At 34.0% G+C, this 25671-nt stretch overlaps 4 protein-coding genes across 4 annotated transcripts; 1 reads left to right on the top strand and 3 right to left on the bottom strand.

The window, feature by feature from the left end:
* Positions 1-5201: 5201 nt before the first annotated feature.
* On the bottom strand, positions 5202-6817 carry LOC127900290 (uncharacterized mitochondrial protein AtMg00810-like). Its single transcript, XM_052434913.1, has 2 exons — positions 6526-6817; positions 5202-6190 (listed from the first exon to the last, which is right to left on the bottom strand). The coding sequence occupies exons 1-2, from the start codon at positions 6815-6817 to the stop codon at positions 5202-5204; spliced, it is 1281 nt and encodes a 426-aa protein (XP_052290873.1).
* A 3300-nt stretch (positions 6818-10117) lies between these two features.
* On the top strand, positions 10118-17881 carry LOC102606828 (transmembrane E3 ubiquitin-protein ligase FLY2). The gene is made up of 14 exons (XM_006469827.4): positions 10118-10878; positions 11967-12039; positions 12301-12428; positions 13379-13494; positions 14065-14125; positions 14530-14596; positions 14677-14754; positions 14916-15073; positions 15201-15260; positions 15392-15485; positions 16214-16381; positions 16820-17148; positions 17289-17405; positions 17487-17881. The coding sequence occupies exons 1-14, from the start codon at positions 10708-10710 to the stop codon at positions 17586-17588; spliced, it is 1722 nt and encodes a 573-aa protein (XP_006469890.1). The 5' UTR covers positions 10118-10707; the 3' UTR covers positions 17589-17881.
* Positions 17882-18273: 392 nt separating this feature from the next.
* On the bottom strand, positions 18274-20491 carry LOC102618102 (leucine-rich repeat extensin-like protein 4). The gene has a single exon (XM_006469864.4). It carries the CDS (start codon positions 19701-19703, stop codon positions 18447-18449), a length of 1257 nt encoding a protein of 418 aa, XP_006469927.1. The 5' UTR covers positions 19704-20491; the 3' UTR covers positions 18274-18446.
* A 146-nt stretch (positions 20492-20637) lies between these two features.
* On the bottom strand, positions 20638-24108 carry LOC102607117 (ADP,ATP carrier protein 3, mitochondrial). The gene is made up of 4 exons (XM_006469828.3): positions 23943-24108; positions 22189-22678; positions 21458-21829; positions 20638-21183 (listed from the first exon to the last, which is right to left on the bottom strand). Exons 2-4 carry the CDS (start codon positions 22654-22656, stop codon positions 20884-20886), a joined length of 1140 nt encoding a protein of 379 aa, XP_006469891.1. The 5' UTR covers positions 22657-22678; positions 23943-24108; the 3' UTR covers positions 20638-20883.
* Between the last annotated feature and the right edge of the window lie 1563 nt (positions 24109-25671).

Below are 25671 nucleotides of genomic sequence, written 5' to 3'. Positions count from 1 at the left end.
CCCAATATGTGAATAGATGAAGCAAGAATGTGTTCAAAGCTCTATGAAGATTGTATTCTCGAGTATAAGCTGAATAGTCGTGTTGTGATCAGCTTTGTTTGAATTTGAATGAGCTTATTTATAGTTGGAGCTGAAAAACTAGCCGTTACAAATTGTCTGTCCGAAAACGGATCGCCGTTAACCATTAACGGTTAACCGTTTAGGCCGGTCAAAAGTTACCGTTGGGCCAAATTTCAAATAAATGGTTTTCCGTTTAGGCTTACCCTTTCACTGTTAAATTTCAGAGACCTGCAAGATGAACATCAGTTATCCGTTTACATTAAACGGTTAAGGATTTGTATGAAGTGACCTCTCTGGATATTATCGGTTAACCTTTTGTAATAAACAGTTCGCCGTTTGTTTCCAGTAACCTGCAAAATAATTTAGCCTTATCCGGTTTTGTTAAACGGTGCCAGAAGAGTACAACCTTCAATTTCAGTAGCCTTCCCAGCTTTTTGTGTTTTCTGTTTTTCTTAATCGGTTAGAGCTTAGGCAATATGTTGCTCTCTAGTTTTAATCGGTTAACCGTTTAAAAGAAAACGGTTCACCGTTTATTTCCAAAATCACATTTTAAACCAGATTTTGCAGAGAATCATTTTCTAATTTGAAAGTCCATCTTTTATGAATATGATTGGAATGATTATAAGGCTTTCGTTTATTAAGGAATAGCTCCATCATTTTAATCAAAAACCATTTAAAGTTTGTTATCATCAAAATCAATATTATTAACATATTCATGTTAACACTTAATTTTGCAACAATACAACAAAATATAGATTCCAAACCTTGGTATCGTTGTCGTTAGTCAAGTTTTAGGAATTAATGTGCATTTACTAATTAGTAATATGATAGGTAAGAATTGAAATGGAATGGAATTAGAATGGGTTGGAATCAGAATGAGGAATAAGAATCAGAAAAAATTGCTTACTTTAGGTATAAGAATCAGAATTAGAATGAACTATACTATCATTAATATGTTTACTTTATCTTGAAATTAAAATAGACTGTTCTAAATTACTAAACTAACCTACATTGATTATTGTCATTATTTATTATAATAATTGTGATTATTATTATTATTATTATTATTATTATTATTATTATTATTATTATTATATAATTACTATTATATTAATATAATAATTACTATTAATAACATAATGATTATAATTAGTATTAATAATAATAATTTTAATATTATTATTATTACTATTATTATTATAATTATAACTATTTCGATAAAAGTAATTACTATCATCATCATTATCATCAATAGCCTTTCATAATAATAATAATAATAATAATAATAATAATAATAATATAATATAAGGAAGGACGAAATGAGAATTTTAAAATTTGAATATGGGTAATATGGTCACTTCAAGGAATCAGATTCTTGTTCTAACCTCCACCCATGGGAATGAGAACTCTGGTAATCATTCCCAATTTTAAGTGAGGCCTACCACTTTGATTCTGGTTATGCTTCTCATTTAAGCAAGTAAAGAAATCATTCATTTTCATTCCTTATTTCCCATTCTGATTCCTAATAAAGAAACACACTATAAGAGGAATCGGTTGGTTTTAGGGTTTGATAATATTTTGGGAATTCAAGGGTAATTGTGTTCAAATTGATATTGTGTGGCTAATTATGATAGAATAAAATTTGAGGGGTTAATAGTGAAAATTTAAAGGGCTAATTATGATAGAATTAAATTTTTTTTGGATGTTTTTGTAAGTTTCCTGATGTACTTTCATCTTATCTGAATAAATTGATTTATATTTGAAAAATTGTACAAATAACTAAAAAAATTATATTTCAAAAATCTATCTTATCTAGTGAAACATTTCTTCTTCTTTTTTTACCAAAGTATCATAAACTTATCAATAAATTACAAAATCAATGATATTCTAAAAAAAAATCAAATCTCACTATTCTCCCCTAATCAACAAAACTCACCACCCTCTGCAAATCACCAAATTCGTGAAATAAATGTAATTACACATAATGAAGATAAAATCATAAATTGCAGAGCAAGAATTTAAGGTCAACATTTATTTTTACGCAGTATGGGTTTTTTTATTTCAAATTTTGTTTGAAATTCACATAGGCATTTTGAGTAAAAACAAATAAGGAGAGGAATCCTACAAAATGCGTGATAGGCACTTGTCCCACAACCTCATGTGCGGCAAGCTTATGTGTTGAGCACCTATCGTTTGTTGCACAAGATCATGTGCGATTGTGCCTATTGCTTTTTTTAGAGATTTATTTTTTAATTATGTAATCATATTTTTATTCATTTCTGAATTATTTAGGCTTAATGGAGTCATTTTTCCTTCAAATGTGTTTTAATAGATCGTGGGAGAAATTTAAAACGGCGGTTGTTTTGAATACATGAATGGTAAGAATAAAGCTTCTTTTGTTCAAAAAGAGCTTATGAGGTTCTACTAAAAATTTTGAATGATTATAGCATTATAGTGAAGCTTAAGGTCAAGTTTTCTACCCAACCCTCGTGTACACTACCTATAGACGTATTTGATGATGAAATGGTACGAAATTGTGTTGTAAATGGGCTCTGATCTAGTAAATTATAGGTGCATCTATATTTTAATTACCCCATCCTCTGAAGTTCTGAACCTAGGGAATCAAAAGCCTGTGATACAGCAAACTCAAACTTCGTATAGAGCAAGCATCTTCGTCCTTAATATCCAAGAACAAGTTTTATCAATAACAGCGTCAATGCAACAAATTACTATCCAATTTGCTACAATGATGATCCCATTTAAGAGAATAGCATTACATTGGTGCATGTTGAAGAAGAGGTGTTACCACTAACGACTACTCTTTATTCTTATATAATGATCCCATTGATGACAAGACAATACAACAACATATAACATTAATGTTAAATCATAACATAATCCTATTGATGATGGGGATGACAATCTTTTCGATAGTCCAACTGATGACGAAAATGACACTCTTTTTTATACTCCTATTGATGATGGGGATTATAATCATTTCAATAATTCTATCAGCGATAGGAAAGATTTACCTCACTTTCAAAACAAGTAGGAACCACATCAAAGTTCGCTAGTTACCCCTTGCAAATATTGCTCCAATTTTAACTTTAAACTCGATTGCTGTAGACTTTTCTAGAAATTATAGACCCAATGATATTTGTGTGGGAAAGTTGTTTGATTTAAAGTATAATTTGACATTGAAATGGTGCAAATTTTCCTTGAGGGATAAATTTGATTTCAAGGACGTAAGGTCTACATCAAGATGTTTTCAGGCCCACTACACTTCAAAATCATGTAAATGACATCTTTAAGAAAAGAGAGCTTTAATTGGGAGAATATACGTTGCGTAATAATAAAATGTGAACATTTGTCGTAATGAGGTGCTACTTAGTGTTCTTCATCATGCAAGGAATTGGGTTGTCGGACATTTCATTGTGAACAAATTTAATCAAAAGAAATGGATATACACTCTAAATGACATTATAGCAAACATGCAATAGGCACAATATTCATTTATCTTACTAGCAGGCATATTGGGCTAGAGAATTTGCTCTTGAGGTTAGAGTCATATAACTTATTCTCCAAATACTCTTATGCATTAAAGAAAAAAATAATAAGGGTGCACTACTTAATCACTGAAATTGAATGGCAATAATAATTTCTGGTGCTATTTTGTGGCTATTGGCTCTTGCATCAATCGTTTTTATAATGCATTAGGCCAATAATTACAATAGATGGTAGTCATCTAAAAAGGTTATATCATGCAACGATGTTTGTGGTAACATATTTGGATAGAATAATCAATTATGTCCGATATCTATTGGTATTTGGAATTTCAAAAACAATGGTTCTCAGGAATGATCTATAATAAAATTACATGGAGCAATTGGTAATGTCCCAGAGTTAGTAATTATCACTTTTATCAAGAGAGCTGCTATGAATATATCTTTTAGTGCCTGCCATGATGTTTGCTTTTACCATCCAAGTCAAAATTCAATATTTCCAAAGGTTGTTGCAGTAAGTTTAGGCCCGTATTTATTAGCATAGCAAAGGAATATAGATGCGAAGAATTTACAAAACAACTTAAGTGGTTATGGAGTATACATTTAGCAGCAATTGATTACTTAGAGAATGATGTAGACATATGTAATTGAGTGCAATTTTAGTTCGAATATAGAAGGTATAGTATTCTAACCACTAACATTGCAGAGAGCGTGAATTCTTTTATGTGGGAATTGCAAAAAAAAATTATTAGTTATTCAGTTGACCACTCTAGAAAATCAATTATGTCCGATAGCTATTGGTATTTGGAATTTCAAAAACAATGGTTCTCAGGAATGATCTATAATAAAATTACATGGAGCAATTGGTAATGTCCCAGAGTTAGTAATTATCACTTTTATCAAGAGAGCTGCTATGAATATATCTTTTAGTGCCTGCCATGATGTTTGCTTTTACCATCCAAGTCAAAATTCAATATTTCCAAAGGTTGTTGCAGTAAGTTTAGGCCTGTATTTATTAGCACAGCAAAGGAATATGGATGCGAAGAATTTACAAAACAACTTAAGTGGAGTATACATTTAGCAGCAATTGATTACTTAGAGAATAATGTAGACATATGTAATTGAGTGCAATTTTAATTCGAATATAGAAGGTATAGTATTCTAGCCACTAACATTGCAGAGAGAATGAATTCTTTTATGTGGGAATTGCAAAAAAAAAATTATTAGTTATTCGGTTGACCACTCTAAAAAATTATTAGTTATTGTAACAATAGTTTTATGATAGAAAGAGGGTGATGGAACCACTGAATACTCCTTTAACAACATGAGTAGACAAAATAGTAGCTGAAATAAAGGATTGTTAAATTGTAAAATGTTTGTTTGGTTTCTAAGAAAATTACAGAGAAAAACAGAAGAAAAATAACAAGAGAAAATGAATCTGAATTATTGAATTAATTCGAATGGTTTACAAGAATGTATTTATACATGTATCTCGAATCTTCTACATGCTGCTTGTGTTGAGCTAACAGCATAACAACCTTCCTCCAGCTCAGCTGCCAAGTCAGCGGTCATAACAAACTTGCTTAATCAAATTAACTAAGCTTAACTAACCAAACCATCTTAACTAATTCTATTATCTTAACAGCCCCTCTCAAGCTCAAGGTCTGGAAGAACATTGAGCTTGGATCCTAGATAATGAAATTGATCAAATGCTAATGGTTTAGTAAGAATATCTGATACCTGATCACAACTTGGAACATGATTAATCTGTAGCTCCTTTCTAGATACATGCTCTCGAATAAAATGTAGATCAAGCTCAATGTGTTTAGTTTTAGAGTGATACTTAGGATTGCTAGCAAGGGCTTCTACACTTTTGTTATCACAATAAAGAACTAGAGACTGCAGCAAAGACACTTTCAATTCTTTAAAAAGATAAGTGATCCACAATACCTCAGATGTTGTTAAAGCCAAAGCTTTGTATTCTGATTTAGTTGTGCTTCTAGATACTATATGTTGTTTCTTAGAAGACCATGATATCAAGTTGTTGCCTAAGTAAACACAATATCCCCCTACTGACTTCCTATCATCCAGATCTGATCCCCAATCAGCATCTGAGAAAGCTGTAAGCTTAAGTGATCCAGATGAGTAAAATTGTAAACCATAATATGTTGTATATTGTAGATACCGTAGCACCCTTTTGCAAACTTGCCAATGAAATACTGATGGATTAGAAAGATATTGGTTGAGTTTATTCACTATAAAGGCAATTTCAGGCCTTGTTAGTGTAACATATTGTAATGAGCCAACCATACTTCTATATAAAGAGGGATTTTCAAAAACTGCACCCTTGTCTTTGACTAACTTTTCTGTTGAGCTCATTGGCGTTGGACAGCCCTTGCAATTCACCATTTGGGCTTTCTTGAGCAGATCACCAATGTACTTAGTTTGTGATAGGTGCAATCCATCAACAGTTGAAGTTACCTCAAGGCCAAGAAAGTAATTGAATTCCCCAAGATCTTTCAAGGCAAACTCTGCACCCAACTGATGTATAACCTTCTCTACCAAGTGAGAATTTGAGCCAGTGATCAAGATATCATCTACATAGATTAGTACTACAATGATTTCCCCTGCCACATGATGAATAAACAATGAGGTATCCGATTTGGATGTCACAAAACCCCACTAAATTAAGGAAGCTTTCAACCTGTCATACCAGGCTCTTGGTGTCTGTTTGAGTCCATAAAGTGCCTTGGTAAGTTTGCAGACATGAGTTGGAAACTGAGGATGAACAAAACCCTCAGGTTGATGCATAAAAACATCTTCTGTAAGAATGTCATTAAGGAAGGCATTATTGACATCTAGCTGCCTAATTGTCCAGTGATTCATGACAGCAAGACTCAAGATTATTCTGATTGTGCAGGGCTTTACAACTGGACTAAATGTTTCAAAAAAAAATCCACACCTTGTGTCTGATGAAACCCCTTTGCAACCAATCTCGCTTTGTACTTTGATATGCTGCCATCAGGATTATATTTAATTCTGAATACCCATTTGTTTCCACCAATCTTTTCAGCTGTTTCTGGAGGAATAAGAACCCAGGTTTTATTCTTTTGCAATGCATCAAATTCCTCTTGCATAGCATGTTGCCATTTGGGGTCTGTTAAAGCTGCTTTAACATATGAAGGTTCAAGTTCTTGAGCTACTGTTAAGTATGTCTTGGGCTTAAACACAACAGCTTTTGATCTGGTAGTCATGGGATGAATACTATGAACTGGTGATACTTGTACTGGTTGATGATCTTGTATGTGTGGTGATGAATTTTGAGATGAATGTCTTGAAAATGGATGTGTTGAAGGTGTATGGGAATGACTTGAATCAGGTCCTCCATCTGGAGATGAGGGAATAACAGAGGATTGTGCATTGTTGCTGTCTTGAATGACTTCTGTAATTGTAATATTTGAAAAAGAAACTTGATTTGGTTGGACAAAGGATATTTATGAATCAGACTTTGTAGGAAAGAGTTCAGAATAAGGGAAGTCTGATTAATTGAACTGAACATGTCTAGCAATGTATATTTTACCAGTGGAATCCAGACATTTATATCCCTTGTGTATAGGACTATAGCCAATCATTAGGCATTTTTGTGTATGAAAATTGAGTTTATGTTTATTATAGGGTCTGAGAAGAGGGAAACAAGAGCAACCAAATGTTCTAAGGAACTTGTAATCTGATGATCTGCCATGAAGTTTTGCATAAGGGGAAACATTATTCAACATTGGTGCTGGCATTCTGTTAATGAGAAATGAAGCTGTATGAAATGACTCCCACCAAAAAGATAAAGGCATTTTGGCTTGAGCAAGAAGTGTTAACCTAGTTTCTACAATATGCCTATGATTTCTCTCAACTACACCATTTTGGGGATGTGTGTGAGGAAAACTATGCCTAAAATGTATCCCTTTTGCCTCGATAATTTCCAGATTGTGCATTATTATTCCAGACACCATTCTAATTTCCTCTTCCTCGGCCTTGTGGAAAGCCTTTGCCACCATTATTAGTATTGACATTTTTAATCCAATTAGCATTATACTATCCTCCAAATTTAGTATTGGTTCCAGTTTAAGCAACATTAGCCGCATAGTTCAATTTAGTTTCCTTGCTAGCACTTGACTAATGTGCTTCTAATCTAGCTTCATGAGTCAAAAGCATGGAGTAAGCTTCATTAACAGTCATTTTTGCAAGATTTGCTTCAATATACACAACTACTGGATAGTATGGTTGACCTAGCCCAAAGATCAGATGTGTAATAAAATCCAGGGCTTCCAGCAATAGCTAAATCATCAGTTATTGTTTTCAACTTCCAAAGAATTTAGTCATAGACATTGAACCTTTTCTAAGATTATTAAGCATCATCTTGAGATGAACCTTTTTAGCAAAAGTTTCAAATCCAAATTGTTATCAAGACTAGTCCAGAGTTCAAGTGAAGTTTCAGAGTTTACCACAAGACTGAGAATCTCGAGATTTATGGAAGACAGCATCCAGCTCAGCAACATTTGATCCTTCCTTTTCCAAGTAGTAAACGCTGGATTTGTTTGAGTTTCAACTCCAAAGTTTTCAGATTCACTTTGAAGAAATTGATCTGGACATGATTTGGAGCTATCACGATGATCTTCAAGACCATTTGCACGCACTAAAGAGAGAATCTAAGATTTCTAGATTGTGTAGTTCGATCGATCAAGCTTAATAGGAGAAGTGAAAGTAAATGAAGAAACATGGATTGTTGTGTTTGAATTTGAGCTTATAGACTCCATTTTTGCTTTTAGTGAAGCTCTGATACCATGTTAAATTGTAAAGTATTTGTTTGGTTTCTAAGAAAATTACAGAGAAAAATAGAAGAAAAATAACAAGAGAAAATGAATATGAATTATTGAATTAATTCGAATGGTTTACAAGAATGTATTTATACATGTATCTCGAATCTTCTACATGCTGCTTGTGTTGAGCTAACAGCATAACAACCTTCCTCCAGCTCAGCTGCCAAGTCAGCAGTCATAACAAATTTGCTTAATCAAATTAACTAAGCTTAACTAACTAAACCATCTTAACTAATTCTATTATCTTAACAAGGATCAGGTTGAAAGAATGATTGTTCATTCGATGTTTAAGCACAAATCCCCAGTTTGAGACGGTAGTGTAAAGAAGGAGTTAATTGACATAAGTGGCGAGGCTTTAGCGATAGAGTACTCCAACTATATCAACTTGTTTATGCTCAGACAATTGTTGTCTGTATAAATGCTTGAGTGGAATACATAGGTCTCTATTTTCACTTTTACTCCAAGGAATTACTATTGAAGGCATATGCAAGACCAGTCAATCTGGTTAGTGATGTTACTTCTTGGAAAATTCCACAGAACATCTTAAAATTAAAGATAAAGCCATCAATAAAAAAAACCACCTCTTAATCATCGTCCGAAGCTTAGAATATTATCTGTTAGTAAGGACGTATCATGGAGAACTGTGATATGTTCTCGGTTAAAGGAATGCGAGCATAACCAAAATAAATAAGAATCTCATTGTACCAAATTCAAATTTAATTTCACTAATATACTTCTATTTTTTTCTATAATTTTATTTTTATAATATCTTTTTCTAAATTTTTACGGTGTTTATAAATTTATAATTACAGCTTTGTATTGCTTTAATTATTTTCTTAACAATATGACATGTTTTTAAGTATTCAATTTGTATCGAACATTTTTTGAAAGAATTTTTTTCAAATTGAGTTATAGTTTTAAAAAAAAAATTAGCTTACAGTAAAGTTTTCGTTTTGTTACATACATTCATATTGTCGCACTTTTATTTATTTATTATGATATTTACTATATGATTTAATTAAAGTTGCATTTATTAAAAAAAATGTTCACTTCATAACCGATATAACTTAATTTGATATAATTAATAAATTAATTTTAAATTCTCTGAAGTAAGTATATTTAAATAAAAAATGAGCAATTAAGTTTAAGGTAAAAATTTTGCCACATAAATATTTTTGTATAATGCATTTATTAAGTTATATTTTCCATAGAAAATAACTTTTCTTATAATTTACAAGCTCCTGTAAAATAATTTTTTTTATTTTTCTCTCTCTCAATATCTCTATAATTCTAGACAAACAACAAAACACATTTTTAATTTTTATTTTTATTTTTTGTTGTAAAAACAAGCTACTAGATGAGTTTTCAAATTCATTAAAAACTAATCATAAATACAAAAACATTATTTAAAAAATAATAACAAACATATTTTTAAGGGTTCTGCATGATTTTTTTTTTTAATTTTGCAAGTGTCATTTTTTCGAAATAATAATGTCACGGCAGGTGCACATTAAGCAGAGAAAACTCAACTCACTATTGGATCGTGACGCAAGAAACACATGAAGTGCGCGTAAAACAAACCGCAGTAGTCAGTACTTTTTTTAATTTTTTTTTTTTAATTTTTTATTTTTATTTTTATTTTTTTTACCAACAAGCACCAAGCACCACCAAGAGTGACTCTTCTTTCTCTGATCTCCATTTACCAAAAACAGAAAAGTGCAAAAAACACAAGCCGAAAACATGTCAAATTGTCAACGAACACAACAAACACCAATTGAAGTCTTGAAAGGCTTATAGAATATTTTAGATTAGTTTGAGAAAGCAAACTCCCCAAACCAAATAATCCACCCACCATCTAACTTATAACTAAAAAATAATAATAAATATTTTTTTATTATTATTATCTATCTATCTATCTACTTTTATGTGTATGTACAGTTTCTGGTCAAAATTCGCCTAGTGAAAGGCCTTCGTTAGTTACTTTGTTTGCTTAAATTAAATTAATAATCTCTTTAGTCAGTTGACCTCTCACTTTCCATCATCTGATTATTAGTTAGTTTGCTTGTTTGATTATTTGTTACTTCAAATGTTGGTTTGATCCTACCTAAAGCAAGCGAGCGAGCTAAGTAGAGTCCCGCTTGCTTCATGAGGGGAACTGGTTTTCTTTCATTGTCTTTGCTTAAGAATATTCATCTTGCTTTTGAAGATTGTCAACCTTTTGGTTTGAACTTGATTTTTGGCTTTTGAGAAGGTGGGTATTTTTTTTTTCTAATATGGTTGCCTGGGAGAGGTTGGGTTTTTTGTTGCTTCTGTGGAGGAGGAGGAAATTAGGGTTCTGGGTTCATTTTGTTTTTGGATTATGGTTTGGTTTCTTGGTTTTAAAGCCTGTGGAGGGTCTCAGACCGTTGAGGGAGCGGGCACGGGCACGGTCCTGGGGCGATGAGGTTGGTACATTTTAGTTTGTTTTTTGGGGTTACTTGAATTTAATTTAATTGTAAATTGTGTTGTTATGATGCAAGTTAGATTGGTTAAATTTGGTGTTTGTATGATCAAATTACTCTTTTGTGGTGAGTTCAAGTGGATGCCATAGTGCAATGATAGTTGAGCTTTTTTTTGTGACATGATTTTGATGGGTTTTGAATAATTGTTTCATGAGTTATATTTGTTCTGCTTTTGAATGCCTTCTAAACACAATGTTGTGAAATTGAAGTGGGAAATGTAGTTCAATGGGGAGGAAAAAAAAGGGGGGAAAATATGACAACTGAAAGAAATCCTTTGCTGGAAATTCTACTGTTAGTTAGTGTTCAATTTTAGTCTATAGTTGCAGGATCTTTCGGTACATAAAAACTGGTTTTCATGTAGTACTACAGCCTAATTTTGTGTATTGAAGTTAAAGGTGGAAGTTCGTTTGCATTCAGGGGTCCATGTTTTAGTCAAGACCCTTTGACTGTTAACATATGAAGCACATGGAGAGGTGAAACTTACAAATAGTAGCCTGAAGTTTCCATTTTTCCTTCATGGACTCTGTATGTGTTTCTGTGTTAACTTGTTTGAGTCACTTGTTGCTTAGAAGAAATAAGTACACAAAATATAATAATCTTTCTACAATCTAATCCTATCATCAGTTATGTCAATCATTCTGGCTTAATCAATTGATAAAGTCATTGGCTGAGTTGTGGTACAATTTATGGTGATATAGTAATAGGTAGACTATTAGATTTTTCATTTTTAATATTAGTTTGGTCACCAGTTATATCAGAGCTTTACCAGGTTTAGGATAGATGAGGAAAGTGTCTTTTCGGAGTATTATTTAAATTGTCTAGGGCTGATATGGACCATATGGTTTCTTTTTTAACCTATTATCTACTCTAGATATAAGTGTGCCATGTGATCTTTTAGTGTTACATTTTGATGTGTCAAGGAAGTGCGTAAAGTTGTTATCTTTTATGGATTAGATTTGCCTTAACATTACAGAAAATGTAATTGAATATAAGCTCATTCTTTTGTTTGTTATTAATATTTCTTTTTGCAGTGGCTATTTGTTAGAAAAGATGAAAATGAATTGGGTCCGTATTCGGAATGGAACATAACCGGAACCTACCGAGGTTTGTAAGTTATTCTTTTTTTGAATAAGTTGGTTTGATGTTGTATAATAAATAAGTTATATCTGCATTCTACCCAAGTTTTTAAATTTTTCACTTGCTGGAGTAAGGTTGCTTATTTTTCTCAGATGTTGTAGGACATGCACTCGGATGAGCCTGTTAATAATTGTTTGCCTTTGCATTCTTATCCATTTTTGTTTTACTGAAGAAATAAAAATATACTGCAATGCGTATTTGACTAGTGGCATATTTGGATGTGTGCAGGGACTTGGAAATTTCTGGATTCAACAAATAGCTCTTCCAGGTTTCGAGACTTTAGAAAATCAAATGGCAATTCCATCACTGAATTAGTTAGCACTCCAACAAAAATAAATGGTGTGCATTATGTGCAGGTGAGTGAGTTAAACCAATGTTTATCATGGTCATATTTGAGGCAACTCATCATTATTGGTTATCATGTGTTTACTTGGTTCACTTTGAGAAGTAATTTATTGTCTAAAGAGGGTAACTGATTTTTTCATGCCAAATATGTATTGAAGACTGAAAATAAATTTGGTTGCCAATTATAGGAAGTTTGTGTGAAATTCTCTTGTTACAATAAATGATTCTGAAATAGTTGTTTCCGCTTCTTCATTCTCTTGTAGTCATTCCTACCATGGCATAATACGTTTTCTTTTGAATTTATGCTTTCACAGAACACTGATTTTTATGTGCTCTTCAAGACTTTCTTATCATTGCAAAGTTGCCCTAATATATTATGTTAAATCATTCTATTTTTGTTGGGATTACCACTCCATGTGTCCTTGTAAATCCTATTGCGGTTTCAGAAGTGGAGTGCTGCAATCCTGGAAAAGCAACTTTCCACTATCATGTAAAGCTTGCTTGCTTGGTCTTTTCAAATCGACAAAAGATATTAAATTATTTGATTCACCCATTTCTCATTACGTGAAAGAGTTGACTTCATTAAATCTCCCTCTTTCTCACTAAAAGCTTGCTCTTGCTCTCCCTGTCATCCATTCTCACTAGTCACTACATTTCATATGCATGCAGACACAAAAGCTGACCTGTTTGTTCCCCTGCATTGTTGCATTAGAGGACAGTTGTAATTTTTATGGCCCTCTTGGATGTAGATGCATAATTTTTTGAGTTTTGAGAGACACACACATCCATGCTCATCAACTAATATGGAGCATATAACATTCCCACTGATGCTCAAAGCCTCTTCATATTGTTAATTAAATATGGGTTTCCTTGCCCTTAGTCATTCTCATATGGTTTTTTATGGTAAGATGATATATTGGTAGATAATGTTTGATTTTTTAATTAATGACATTGATAACAGGGTGTAATTATATTCCATGATGTTTTTGACAATGAGCATAATGTTGGTGGTGCTCAAATCAGAGTTGAAGGTGTATATATATGGCCTTTTAGACAACTTCGAATGGTAGCTCACAGGTAATTCTCATGAATTTTGGTATGTTGCTGGCTTTTAAGATTTCCCTCGGAGAGCTATGTCAGTCAATAATCAGTATGCTGCTGACATGTTCTTTATGAATGTACATTCTTTTATATGTCTATTCAACAAGAAGGATAAGCATGCAAATTTTTTTTTATTTTCCCATGAATTTAGAATTTTTTGGCCAAGAGATGTATTCTTGACTTGACTGCATTCAATAAATATGGATGACATTGTCCAAGTAGGAGCCCGTAAATTCACATGTATATTCTGCCATTGGCTAAATTGGTAAAGTGCTTGGTTACGTATTAGCTAACTTTAGAAACACTGTAAGCCTAGTTTCAAGGATGTCTGAACAGAGAGTTTATCAGAAACTAGTCCAGTTATGGGCAACATTGAGTGATTCCTTAACGTTTACTCGATTGGATTGATTTCCTAGTCTTATAAGGATACACATGATTCTGGTTTAACTCAATTGGTTATTTCAGTTCTGTGATCACTTAATCTTGTGAAGCTGGTCATTTTGTTGCATTTTAACTCAAATATTCATTTTTCATGTTCAATTGCAGCGGAAAACAGGGAGAGCTGAGCCAGGAAGATGATTATATTTTATCAAATCCATATCATTTGGTAACACTTTTTATCAAGTCATTACTGAGATACTTGTAATTGATATTGGTCTACATAATAATGTTTCAGGATAAGTACTGGATAAGCTGCTTGGGGGTCACTTTATTAGTTTAATTTTTTCAATTATCTCATTGGTTTACTGTTATTATCGTAAAAAGGCACTAGTTATTCAAGCATTGGTTTTAATGTGATGTGGTTTTGACTTCATAATAAGTGTTATACAGTTTTGAGTTATATTGGGGGCAACTATGTGTTGGGATTTTATGGGATTGGGTTTTTGATAAGTACTTGCTTTTGGCTATGAATGACATTGATCAACAAACATAATTGTCTCAGATCTTATGAAGTATCTTTATTGATGGGGCTTCTGATTACTAATTTGTTACATGTTCTTCTTTGAACAGCTTGGAGTTTTCTCATCTCAGGTTTTCCAAGAATCTCCGCGAGAGAAAATTTGGAGAAGAAAAAACTGTAATATTGCCTCCTTCACTTGGAGTTCAAGTTTGACAGAATGCTACTTTGTAACTAAATCTGATATTTTATCTCTGCAGCACCAATTTATGAGATGGAGAAACATTGCAACATAGAAATCGCAGCCCAAATTTCCCGTGTCTCATCGACCCAACATGGTAACCATTTTCTCGGCATATGAATTCATTCCTCCTTTTTTCTTTCTTTTAAAAAAAAAAAATTGAAATCTTGTATTGCATCTTGGAATTTGTCTGGGCATATTTATAAATGCATGCACATACACTACTAAGTTGTTGCTGTGCTTCTTACCTTTGTGCAGAGGGTGATCATGATCGTTATCACATAGAAGGACTAATGGAAAGTCCTGCAGTGGATGATGATGGAGATTGCTTCTCACCTTTGCTGCTGAATGCTACTTCTGTCAACATTGAGGTCTATTATAATAAAGCAGTGAACTATACCTTAATGGTTACCTTTGTATCCTTAAAATATCATCACTATCTTATTTGCTGATTGTTAATGAATTGCTGCTCTGGTTATCCAAAAAAATAAATAAATAACTAAATAAAAAGTTTTAGATGAACTCCTTAACATTTTTGTTCAGGTTTCTTTCCTGCAGGTTCTTTTGTTAATTCGACAAATGGAACATAGCAACACTCAATCTGTAAAAATTTTATTTTGCGCAACTCTTTTATGCAATATTCTGCATTTGCATAATTTCATTGACATACAATTCTTTTCAATATTTGTACTCTTATGATCTAACGGTGGTGATAATTGATCTGCATTTATCAGGGGGCTGCCAAAGTTTCGATTTTAATGATTGGCCAACAAGCTATCATGGATGCATATCTCTGCCTTTTGCATCTGACTGCTGGAATACTTGTTGGTAAGTCTAGAAATGAATCTGTGGCAAGTTGTGCTTGCTTAAAATTTCAGATTATTTTTTTATGTGAGAAATTGACAGCACTTGTGGATGGATTAAATTTATTTGGACAGTGGCATTGATAAGAGTTTAAGGTTATCTGCGAATAAAAAATTTCTCGCCTTCACTAGTCACAACTGCAAGGCATTGTCAAATCTTCCGTGATTGCAGTTCTCATTTGCAATAGATTTTGAAGAGAACTCACATGAGTCTGTTTGTGTGCATCATAGAATACTCCTAATGAGAATGTTTTGTTGATAAGCATGATGAATTACAAATGTCAAATGGTTTGAATTTGCCCTTTTGGCCTCAATGCACAAAGTCAGCAACTCCACAATCATAGAAGCTTAAAACTGTTGCAAGTGAGGGAGAGCAGTTTTTTTTTTTTTCCTGCTTTTAGAACAAAAGAAGGTTTTGATGAAATTGCTTAATGCAAGTTGAAAGAAACCACTCAGGTAAAGAACTTGATGCTAAGCTTAATGTTGTGCTTAATTCATACTGGCACACTGATGCATTAACATAAATGTTAATGTGATAATATACAAGTTGCAAATGTTTGTTATACCTACATCCTTTGCACACCTCCTGTTTCCAGATCAGTTGATTTGTCCATGCAACGTTTCTTTGTAATCAATCAAAACCAAAAAATTGTTTGCCTCGGTTAATGAGTATACTATGTTCTTTGCTTGCAGAATCCTTGTTTAATGCTTTTGCAACGGCTGCATTTTTCAAGTTTGTAGTCTTCTCAATTTTTGAGATGCGATATCTTCTTGCTATATGGAAAGCAAGCCGACCTATGAATAATGGTGAAGGTTGGGAGACGATGAGGCGTGAGCTATCTGTTCTATATAGCCGTTTCTGTAAGTGCTGTTGCATTGTTGATAAACTTGTGTTTGAAATGAAATGCTATTTGTTAATTTGTGACAACCGTTAATGGCCTTTTAGTAAATGAAGAAAGCTTTAAATTTTATTAAGAGTATGTGAGTTGTTTACAAACTCCATCAACTCTCAACTCAGTCTTATTAATATTCTTCGTACCGATGGGTTCACTGGAGGAGCTCTGGGTCCTCAGAGCCAAGGGTCCACTGGAGAAGCTCTGGGTCCTCAGAGCCTTCCAACTTGTTTATGATTTTGTACCCTTTCTTCTGCAATCATATTTGCTTATGTCCAACTTATTGTATATTTAATGCTATTAGTTAAGTGATTATGGCTCAGTTGTTTGGTTAGATCAGTTTGCTGTTTTTTATCAGATTATATATTGTAATGTAAATTTGATAATCTGTTGTTACTATCCACAGATGGGATCCTTTTGGGTGGCATTCTAGTTATGTACGAATTTCATAATTTCTTGCGACCCATTCTTCTGCTTATGTACTCATTTTGGATACCTCAAATCATCACCAATGTTGTTCGTGATTCAAGAAAATTTTTGCATCCTCACTACATTTTAGGCATAAGTGTTACTCGGTTAGCTATTCCACTATATATATTTGGATGCCCTCACAACTTCATGCGCATTGAGCCAGATAAGAACTGGTGTATCTGTTTGTGTGTATTCATTGGACTACAAGCATCGATTCTTCTTCTTCAACACTACCTTGGGTCCCGATGGTTCATTCCTCGTCAGGTTGGATATAACTCTGGTTATTTTCTTCATGCTAAATCTCACATTTTCTGGTTCCTGTCCTGTTTTCAGTGACTAATAATTTTGCAAAATCTTTTCAAGTTTTTCGATTATTGACTGAAGCTTGGTTTTATGGCTTGCAGATCCTACCTGAGAAGTATAGCTATTATAGAAGGTTTGATCAGGGAACATATCATACAACAGACTGCGTTATTTGTATGACTGCCATTGATCTTATGCAACGTTCTAATGATTGCATGGTATGTTATTGGTATATAATGCTGTTTCTGTTCATTTCCTTTGAGCTGTAGACCTATATAATTTGCAAATACTCTTAACAGGTGACACCATGTGATCACTTTTTCCACTCCGGATGTTTACAAAGGTGGATGGATATAAAGATGGAATGCCCTACTTGCCGGCGTCCACTACCACCAGCTTAGAGAGATTATTCCACTATCTGTCGTACATAGAATCAATCGCCGTCGCTGGACATGTTAATTTTGATAATTATTTGATGCAAAATCAACCCGTTACCGTCTTTAACAACTATCAGGCATTGATGATTTTGAGAGATTTTTTTCATTTCTGAAAAGTGTTAGGATTTCCATTTGCTTTCAGCATTTACAGTTTTATCAGATGTAATTTTCGAATTAAAAATATCATCAATTTGTAAATTATATGTAATAAATTCTTGAATATATTCAGATCAATAGATGTGCAAATTGTTATCTGAGTTGCGCCGCATAAATAACATTCACTACTCGAATCTTTTCTGTTTCATGTTGGCTTAGAATCACTTTTAAATCTTTTCTTTTCAGGCATATTTTAACAAGATGGCTGCAAGAGTGGTAACCAGGCCAAACAAATCCCAATTGTAGTTAACACAATTGTAATAACTGCATAATGTGTACGAAATTTGGATTAAGTTTTAGCCACATTCGAGTTTGGAAATTGAAATCACTTGATGAAACATTTTTGTCAAAGTATTTTCAGTCTTTAGATTAAAATTATTAGGTATTCGGATCGGATATTAGTTGAAGTTGATAAAGAAACGAATATCACTTGGAAGTAGATACAAAAACTATCATTAAAACATAGAAGAAAAGAAATTGAAAATGTAAGGAATCTATTATTAAATGGGGCAAGTTCAATAAATATGAAAAATAGCTTCATATTTTCATCTAACTTCCTTATTGTTACAAACTTCAAATAAATTAAATTAAATTAAATTTACAAGGAGAAGTTTTTATCTTATTTTTGGCTTTTTACAAATTATTACCAATCTTGTAACATCCTTATTAATAGGCAGGAGCAATAGAAGGCGAAAGCATAGGTGCTGCAGCTGGGATTGCACTTGGAACCATACCAAATCCTTCACCAAAACCTTCGCTGCCACCATTACTACAGTGTTGCTCGAAACACTCAACGGGATGCTCGAGCACCGGCTCGCATACTTTGTTACTCCGCTGGAATGGCTTCTCAGGGAAACAGTTCCAGCGATCATCATAAGCTATGCCCTTTGATGTCAAGTTATTGCAAATTCCCTCCTCTTCACAGAAGAAGTTATAAGAGAATGTAAAGTTGGACAAATTTGGCAAAAGACAAACACCCTCTGGCACAATCCCACTCATCATATTATGCTCCAAATTTAGCAGCTCCAGGTGAGCTAACCCAGCAACGCTGTAAGGAATTGGCCCAACTAACTTATTAAGGCTCACATCCAACACTCTCAGCTTGTAAAGATAACCCACTTCTGGGGGCAAACAGCCTGAGATACTTGTGTTAATCAATAGCAGCTCCTCTATAGAATTGGCCAAGTTGGCTACACTAGGTGGCAGGCACCCACCAAATTTATTGTTGGCAATGACCAGAACACTGGCTGAGTTATTTGAACCAAAGTTTTGAGGAATCATGCTAGTGAACCGGTTGTTGTTAACAAAGATTGCATCAAGTTTTTTGTTGAAAAGTTCAGGAGGTAATGGCCCTTCAAATTCATTGAAACGGATGTCAAGATAATTTAGCATGGGAAGAGAGAGCACTACATTAGGAAAAGGGCCTACAAATCTGTTGTTACTGAGGTCAAGCTCATAGAGAAGTGTAAGATTGGATAAAGTTTGAGGGACTATACCACAGAAGCGATTGCTATTAAGATGAATGAGCGCAAGGTCAGAGAGGAGGCCTAATTCATCAGGAAGGAATCCTGCTATATCAGCATTGTTGAGATCAATGCCAGAAACAACTTGGATTTTGTGGTCATAAGGAGGAGGTGCACAATATATGCCTCTGTAGTTGCATACTGAAGGACCAACCCAGTTGGTTGTAAAGTTGTTTGGATCAGAGTAGATTACTTTTTTCCATGCTTGGAGAGCTATGTAAGCTTGGTGAAGTTTCGGGTTTGGGAAGGGGGACGAGTTGTGGGGGCGGTGGTGATGGCGGTGAGTGGAAGAGTAGCCATGTTTTGCAGCGAGACTGTTCGTTAAGAATGATGAGCATAGGAGCAAGATGATTAAAATGACATGAGAAGAAGTAATAGCAGAAAACAGAAATGAAGCCATTGTGTGAGGGTTACTTTACAGAAAGAAGCCGGCTTTGGTTCTTTATGTAAGGACCCGATGATCTGCATTCTCAAGAAGTCTTGTGTTTAATCATGTTGTCGCATGTCAGATGAGAACATTGGTTTCTTTTCTAGATGAGGAGAGTCCTAAGAAGATGATACAACGACCTGTTATAGCGACAATTAACCATTACAAATAGCATAAAACAAATATCAGATTTTCTTGATATGCATGTCAATTCATACTAACCAACAAAACGTCCTCTTCTCAGCTGTTTTTGTTGGATTGAAGTGGCAAATATTGCAAGAAAGAAGAAGTGGGTCATGATTGTTATGGTTGGTTCTAAAATGCATTCTTCACTTAAGAGTAGAATGGGGATTAGTTGCAGACCAAAGCTTTGACAAAATGAACAGAGGATGAGCACGATATAGACCCACCTCCTTCCGTGTAGTTTTCACAGTTGTTAGAAGTGGAACAGGAGAAAGACAGCTTCTCCTCATGTGAGAAAGAGGGTCATTTCTTTAAACTGAAGGGATAAAACATGCGTTGTGTCAAAGATCTAGAAGAAGGTATCAAATTGTAGCTGGGTTGGTTTCAGACTAGTCACAAGCAAACCTTTTTTTTTTTTTTTTTTGGATAATTTGTTGCAACTTGCAAGTGTATAAGAGAAAGAGATCCTGATCATTCTCTTTTCATCCGAGAAAAATGTAAGCGGTACCCAAGTGCTTCTGGCATTTTATCAAGGCCAACTCCAACTATTGATGGCAAAACCACCATTCTATTAGCATTAAATGCTTCTTTAAAAGAACTAAAATGAATATATACTAGTATTACTCTTTTTATAAAACCTTGTGAAAGAATTCTCTACATCATTTGATAATTTCGTCATCATGTTAAAAACATCAACCCCAGTAAAACACAAACACCATTAACATAAAAGAAGCATTCTCCAGCAGATAATAATTTCAAGTGAAAACTATTTAAATTATTATCACAACACTTGAGTCTAGTGCTCAAGCACAAAAACACTCAAATTCAAACAGTTCTTTGACGACTATAATCTTTTCTTTTATCAAATCCCTAAAAACCGGATAAATATTAATAACACTATCGATCATCCAAAATTATTCAAACTTGAGAAGAGCACCTATAGAATTTTCACCAACATCTTGTACAAGTATTAACCGCCACCACCGGATCCGTATTTCTTGCCAAATAGAACCAGCTGCAGCTTGTCATAACCGGCAAGCACACCAGCACCTGCCACAGCACGCAGAATGTTTGCACCAGCACCTTTGAAGAGTGATTTAGTGCCTTCATTCTTTATAATTTCCTGGAATGCATGCAAAGAGCTCTTGTACTTCACAGCTTCTCCAGAGGTCATCATCATCCTTCTACGCACCGTATCAATTGGGTAAGAAGCCAAACCAGCACCAATTGTGATTCCCCAGCCAAGTAAGAAGCTAGCCAAGAAACTATCCTGTAATCCAAAATCCAAAGACAGCCTAAATTCAGCATACAGAAACTATGTTGGCTAACATTACAGAAATAAATTGATTCAATCCAGAATACTGATTTAGAACACAGCGCAAAGCACATAAGTGTTCTAAGTCTGTTAGCGCTGATGTGACTTAACTTTGCAACCAACAAAAACTGCATTCCTGGGTCCTTGTCATTCAATATAAGCAACATAAAACAAACTCAACGAAATTTAAAAAACATCAGGAACAATGTGATAGGCAATATCCATATACCTGCATCCCATCAGTCAACACCACAGGTTTTAGAGAATCGTACATTCCAAAGTAGAGCCCACGATACACTATAATTCCAACACATGAGATGCTGAATCCACGGTAGAGCCCAGCAATGCCATCAGATTTCAGAGTCTTCTTGTAGACATCAATCAAACCATTAAACTGCCTTTCCCCACCCTTTTTAGCTGCCTTAGCATCATTTGCCAAACGTGTTCTTGCATAGTCAAGCGAATACACAAAAAGAAGCGATGAAGCACCAGCAGCCCCACCAGATGCCAAGTTCCCAGCAAACCACTTCCAGTAGCCATCTCTGTCTTTCTTGAAGTTAAACAGCCTCTTAAAGTAATCCTTGAATGCAAAGTTCAGGGCCTGGTACATGCATGCAAAAAGACTCATGGTAAATACAAAAACCTAAAAAGGAAAAAGGATTACTAAATATGAAGGTTTTGATTCAACTTTATCAGCCAACTGCCAGCGGCGGCCAAATCAGAATGAGCAAAATAAGAACGGAAACCCGTAAGAAAAGTTCTCTATCATTGACATTTCCAACTTCCTTCTGAGATTTCCAAATGCTTACACACAACTTTTCTGGCAAGAGGATGTTGAAGATTATCCTCCATCTCTCTCTTGCAACAGAAATCCAATAAAAGCTACAACTATATAGGCTAACATCACTCCACCCAACTCAAAAATAAAAAACTGGAGAAAACAAATAACTGAAAACTGACCTGGGTAGGGAAGTATCTGATAACATTGGCAGTGTTGCCTCTCCAAAGAGATAGTATGCCTTCATCCTTAACAGTTCTACCAAAGCAATCAGAAATCCCCTTGTACGGATGCGAGAGCCGACCACTCTTGATCATCTCATCTTGATTCTGAATCAAAAGCTTAACCCGCTCAATAGGAGCAGCTGCAGTCTTGGAAACAGCTGCTGAAACTCCTCCCATGAGAAAATCCACCAAAAAAGAAGAAAGACTTTTTTCTGATGGAGCTTGTACGAATATAGGAGAAACAGGAGACACAAGTGCCAGGCCAGTTCCCTGACTTGCTGCCCAAAAAGAATTCTGTGATCCTCTATTAACAAAGGAACCTGCCACACTGTAGTTGTGGGCATACAAATTGGGGGAGACCCCAGAAATGAAGTATGACTGGCCTTGCATTTTCTGAAATACGGATGGATACGATCCATCTGCCATGTTTGCAGCTGAAGATGGTGACCTGCAAAGGTAGACATCTGAGACCCCTTTTATAATAGATAAACATTAAACAATCACTCTAAGCAAAATATACTTCTCCCTTTGAGATATGAATTTTCTTAATTTGAAAATATGTGACTTCGATTAAACAAAATTAACCATGAGCATTTGACACATGAAAGTTAAAATCAGAAACAGAAGAAGCTAGACACTCAGCCAAAAAGTAAACTTTAGTATTAAGTGTTTAATACACAGAAAGTGTATGCTAGATCAGTAACAGAAACATCGCCAAGGACAACCTAGCTAACATATGAAATTTAAGCAGTAATTGAAGCTACAATACAATTACAAAAGCTTTCTTATTAGATACCCATACCTAAACAAAAAGTGGGACCACAAGGATCCATTGCCCTTTAGCCTATAAGTGGCTCCTCACCACCACAGGGAGGGTAAAATGGTGTGGCTTTGATATGAAAGGGTAAAATGGTGATACTGTTTGTTTATGGCTTTTCAAATATAAGTTATGCTTCTGCACATATAAAAACCCCATAATCAAAGACAGTAATCCTATATATCCCAAAAGTTGCCCAAAAAGTTCATCCCAAATGAGGTAGCATTTGATGTGGCAAGGGACAATGAATTTCCCATAAAATTTTCAAATTAACTTATTGGAATACTCCACAATCCACAGTATGAACGAAACCACACATAACACCCCATTTGAGATTAATTTTTTGGGATAATGTTAATGCTACACAAATTTGATACAGTCATTTCTCCCTTTCATTTCAAGGAAAAATGGAAAACCCAAAAGAAACCAGCAGATTACCTATACGAAGTGTAATCAACACCTTCAGCAAAATTGAAACTCAAACTTTAAAAAACCAATGTGAAAGACTAAGCATTAGATTAGCAGAAAGCCAAGAATAAATTTTAAAACTTCACCAATAACTAGAAAAAAGAAAAAAGATGAAAATAATATAGAGAATTAGCAACAAAAATATTATAACAGATTCTCTCGGATCATTAAATTACTCTATAATACTATAATTGATAATATGAATAAACTAGATTGCACTTAAAATAAAGCTTAACACGGCTATACAAAGGGAGCTAGCTAAAGAAATAAATAACCAAGTCTTAGGATATGATCAGTCAAAGCCATCCCAAAAAACATACACACAAACACAATTAGAATAAACTAAAAACGACAGCAAAATAACAGAAAATTAGAATGAAACGCAGATACCCAAGGGAAATAAAAGTGATCAGGAGTGAAATTTAACCTGAGAAGGTCGCCTAGTGTGAGACCTCCGTAATGTGAGGAGAACAAAATGGAAGAGACGATATTTATATGGTGACCAGTTTTAGGGTTATGTTTTGTTTTCAAATGACGTATTTGACCCTCTCACGGTTGTTATTTGCTTGCGCATGTTGCTGTTGTGGGTCAATTACGACACACGCATACCAATATAATTTTCTCTCATGATGATGAAAATTTCAAAAACAGGCATCCGAATCTTCTAATTTCTAATTGACCCCTTGACTTTGATTATATCAGTTTAGCACATTCGGTTAATGAAATAAGATGACAAGATGACTCGTACATGTAACTTGTAAATTTTTTCTAGAGGCAGCTAAAGACGAAACAATTTGCTGCAGGTTCAATGAATTATATTTAACAATTAGGTTTTTTTCAAAATTTTACTAAGCCCACCTCATATCGCAGTGACCTTAAGTATATCAACTCAATCAATCCAAAGATAACTAGTGACCAGGACTTTTACAAGGAGACGGTTAATTTGAACCAACCCAAAAGGAGACTCGGTCAAAATTCCAAAGTAATTTGCTGCTATCTGGGCATTACAACATTACAGGTTTCAATGTTAAAATATGCAGTGTGCCCCATCCAGATCAATGGAGTTTACTTTCAAAGATGTAGTTAATGCATTGCATGCACAAGCCCACTCTCTTCTCTACTAACATGATCAAACTAGTTATTGATGGTAACAATATGTTCCTCCCTAAATATAATACATATTGACGTAGTGTGAAAGCAATATTCAATGTCGTTTTGGCATGCATTCTTAGAATTCAAGAAAAAAAAACTCTCGAATAGAGAAAACATCGAATTAACAACCAAGTTAAACTCCTGTTAGAGTGCAATTTATACACTAGTTTTGCATTATTTACTTCCTTTAATATCGATGTTTTGCACTTAATAATAGTGATTCACTTGTGTTTTATTTTTGTAGGTGCAATTCTATTGATTGGTGCTAAAATTGAGCTACAAGATGATGTTTGAGGATGATTGTTTTCTTGAAGAAATTATGAGCGTCAGAAGAACTTTGTTGATAAGACGTGGGCGCGTGCTGTCAACTACGGACCTGCAGTTTTTAGTTTAACGTGTTTTATATTTTTTGTTATTTTTGTAATTACGAATTTAATATTTCAGCTATTAGTATTTTATTTTAAAAAGAACTCTAGAGGAGAAGAGAAAGAGAGAGTATTTAAGGGAGGAATCTATTGTGAAAAAGGGAGATTTTTAGAAGAAAAAGAAACCCTATATCTAAATTTGTCTCTTCTCTCTATGAAGAACTAAACCTATTATTCTGGTTGAAGGTTAATGAAGCTTTGATTCATCACTAATGTGAGATCTTTCTTATGCTTTAATTATTTTATTGCTTTTTAGATATTTATTTATTCTCTAAATTATTGTCATGATTATGTTTGTTAATTAGATAATTGGCCACTATTTAATTATCAACTTAATCTATTGTCAATTAAAAGATTCATCGTATGAAGATTTTAATGTTTGTGACAAATAACACAGCAGTTCGTTGTGTTATGAGAATAAGCAATCTAATTTAAATGAATCATCGTATGCGCTTGTTGATTAGGATTTGGGTCTCTCTGGTTTTTCAGGCTGTCAATTGATTAAATCATATAATCGTATCTAGGGTTGTTTATTGATTAGGGAAATAACCAACGGTCGTACCTTGGTTATCGACTAGT

This window comes from Citrus sinensis, chromosome 2 (genome assembly GCF_022201045.2).
Source record: "Citrus sinensis cultivar Valencia sweet orange chromosome 2, DVS_A1.0, whole genome shotgun sequence".
Lineage (NCBI taxonomy): Eukaryota > Viridiplantae > Streptophyta > Magnoliopsida > Sapindales > Rutaceae > Citrus > Citrus sinensis.
Note: the sequence above shows the minus strand (reverse complement) of the source record. Positions and strands in the feature narration are given on the sequence as shown.

Bases quoted from the DNA above. Each gene is read 5' to 3' on its own strand.
- LOC127900290 (XM_052434913.1), bottom strand. From the start codon at position 6,817: ATGACTACCAGATCAAAAGCTGTTGTGTTTAAGCCCAAGACATACTTA. The intron at 6,191-6,525 runs GTGTGGATTTTT...ATCATGTGGCAG, and splicing joins GGGGTTTCATCAGACACAAG to GGGAAATCATTGTAGTACTA.
- LOC102606828 (XM_006469827.4), top strand. From the start codon at position 10,708: ATGGTTGCCTGGGAGAGGTTGGGTTTTTTGTTGCTTCTGTGGAGGAGG. The intron at 12,040-12,300 runs GTTTGTAAGTTA...GGATGTGTGCAG, and splicing joins CATAACCGGAACCTACCGAG to GGACTTGGAAATTTCTGGAT. The intron at 15,486-16,213 runs GTAAGTCTAGAA...CTTTGCTTGCAG, and splicing joins GACTGCTGGAATACTTGTTG to AATCCTTGTTTAATGCTTTT.
- LOC102618102 (XM_006469864.4), bottom strand. From the start codon at position 19,703: ATGGCTTCATTTCTGTTTTCTGCTATTACTTCTTCTCATGTCATTTTA.
- LOC102607117 (XM_006469828.3), bottom strand. From the start codon at position 22,656: ATGGCAGATGGATCGTATCCATCCGTATTTCAGAAAATGCAAGGCCAG. The intron at 21,830-22,188 runs GTCAGTTTTCAG...TGCATGTACCAG, and splicing joins TCAGATACTTCCCTACCCAG to GCCCTGAACTTTGCATTCAA. The intron at 21,184-21,457 runs GTATATGGATAT...TTTGGATTACAG, and splicing joins TGTTGACTGATGGGATGCAG to GATAGTTTCTTGGCTAGCTT.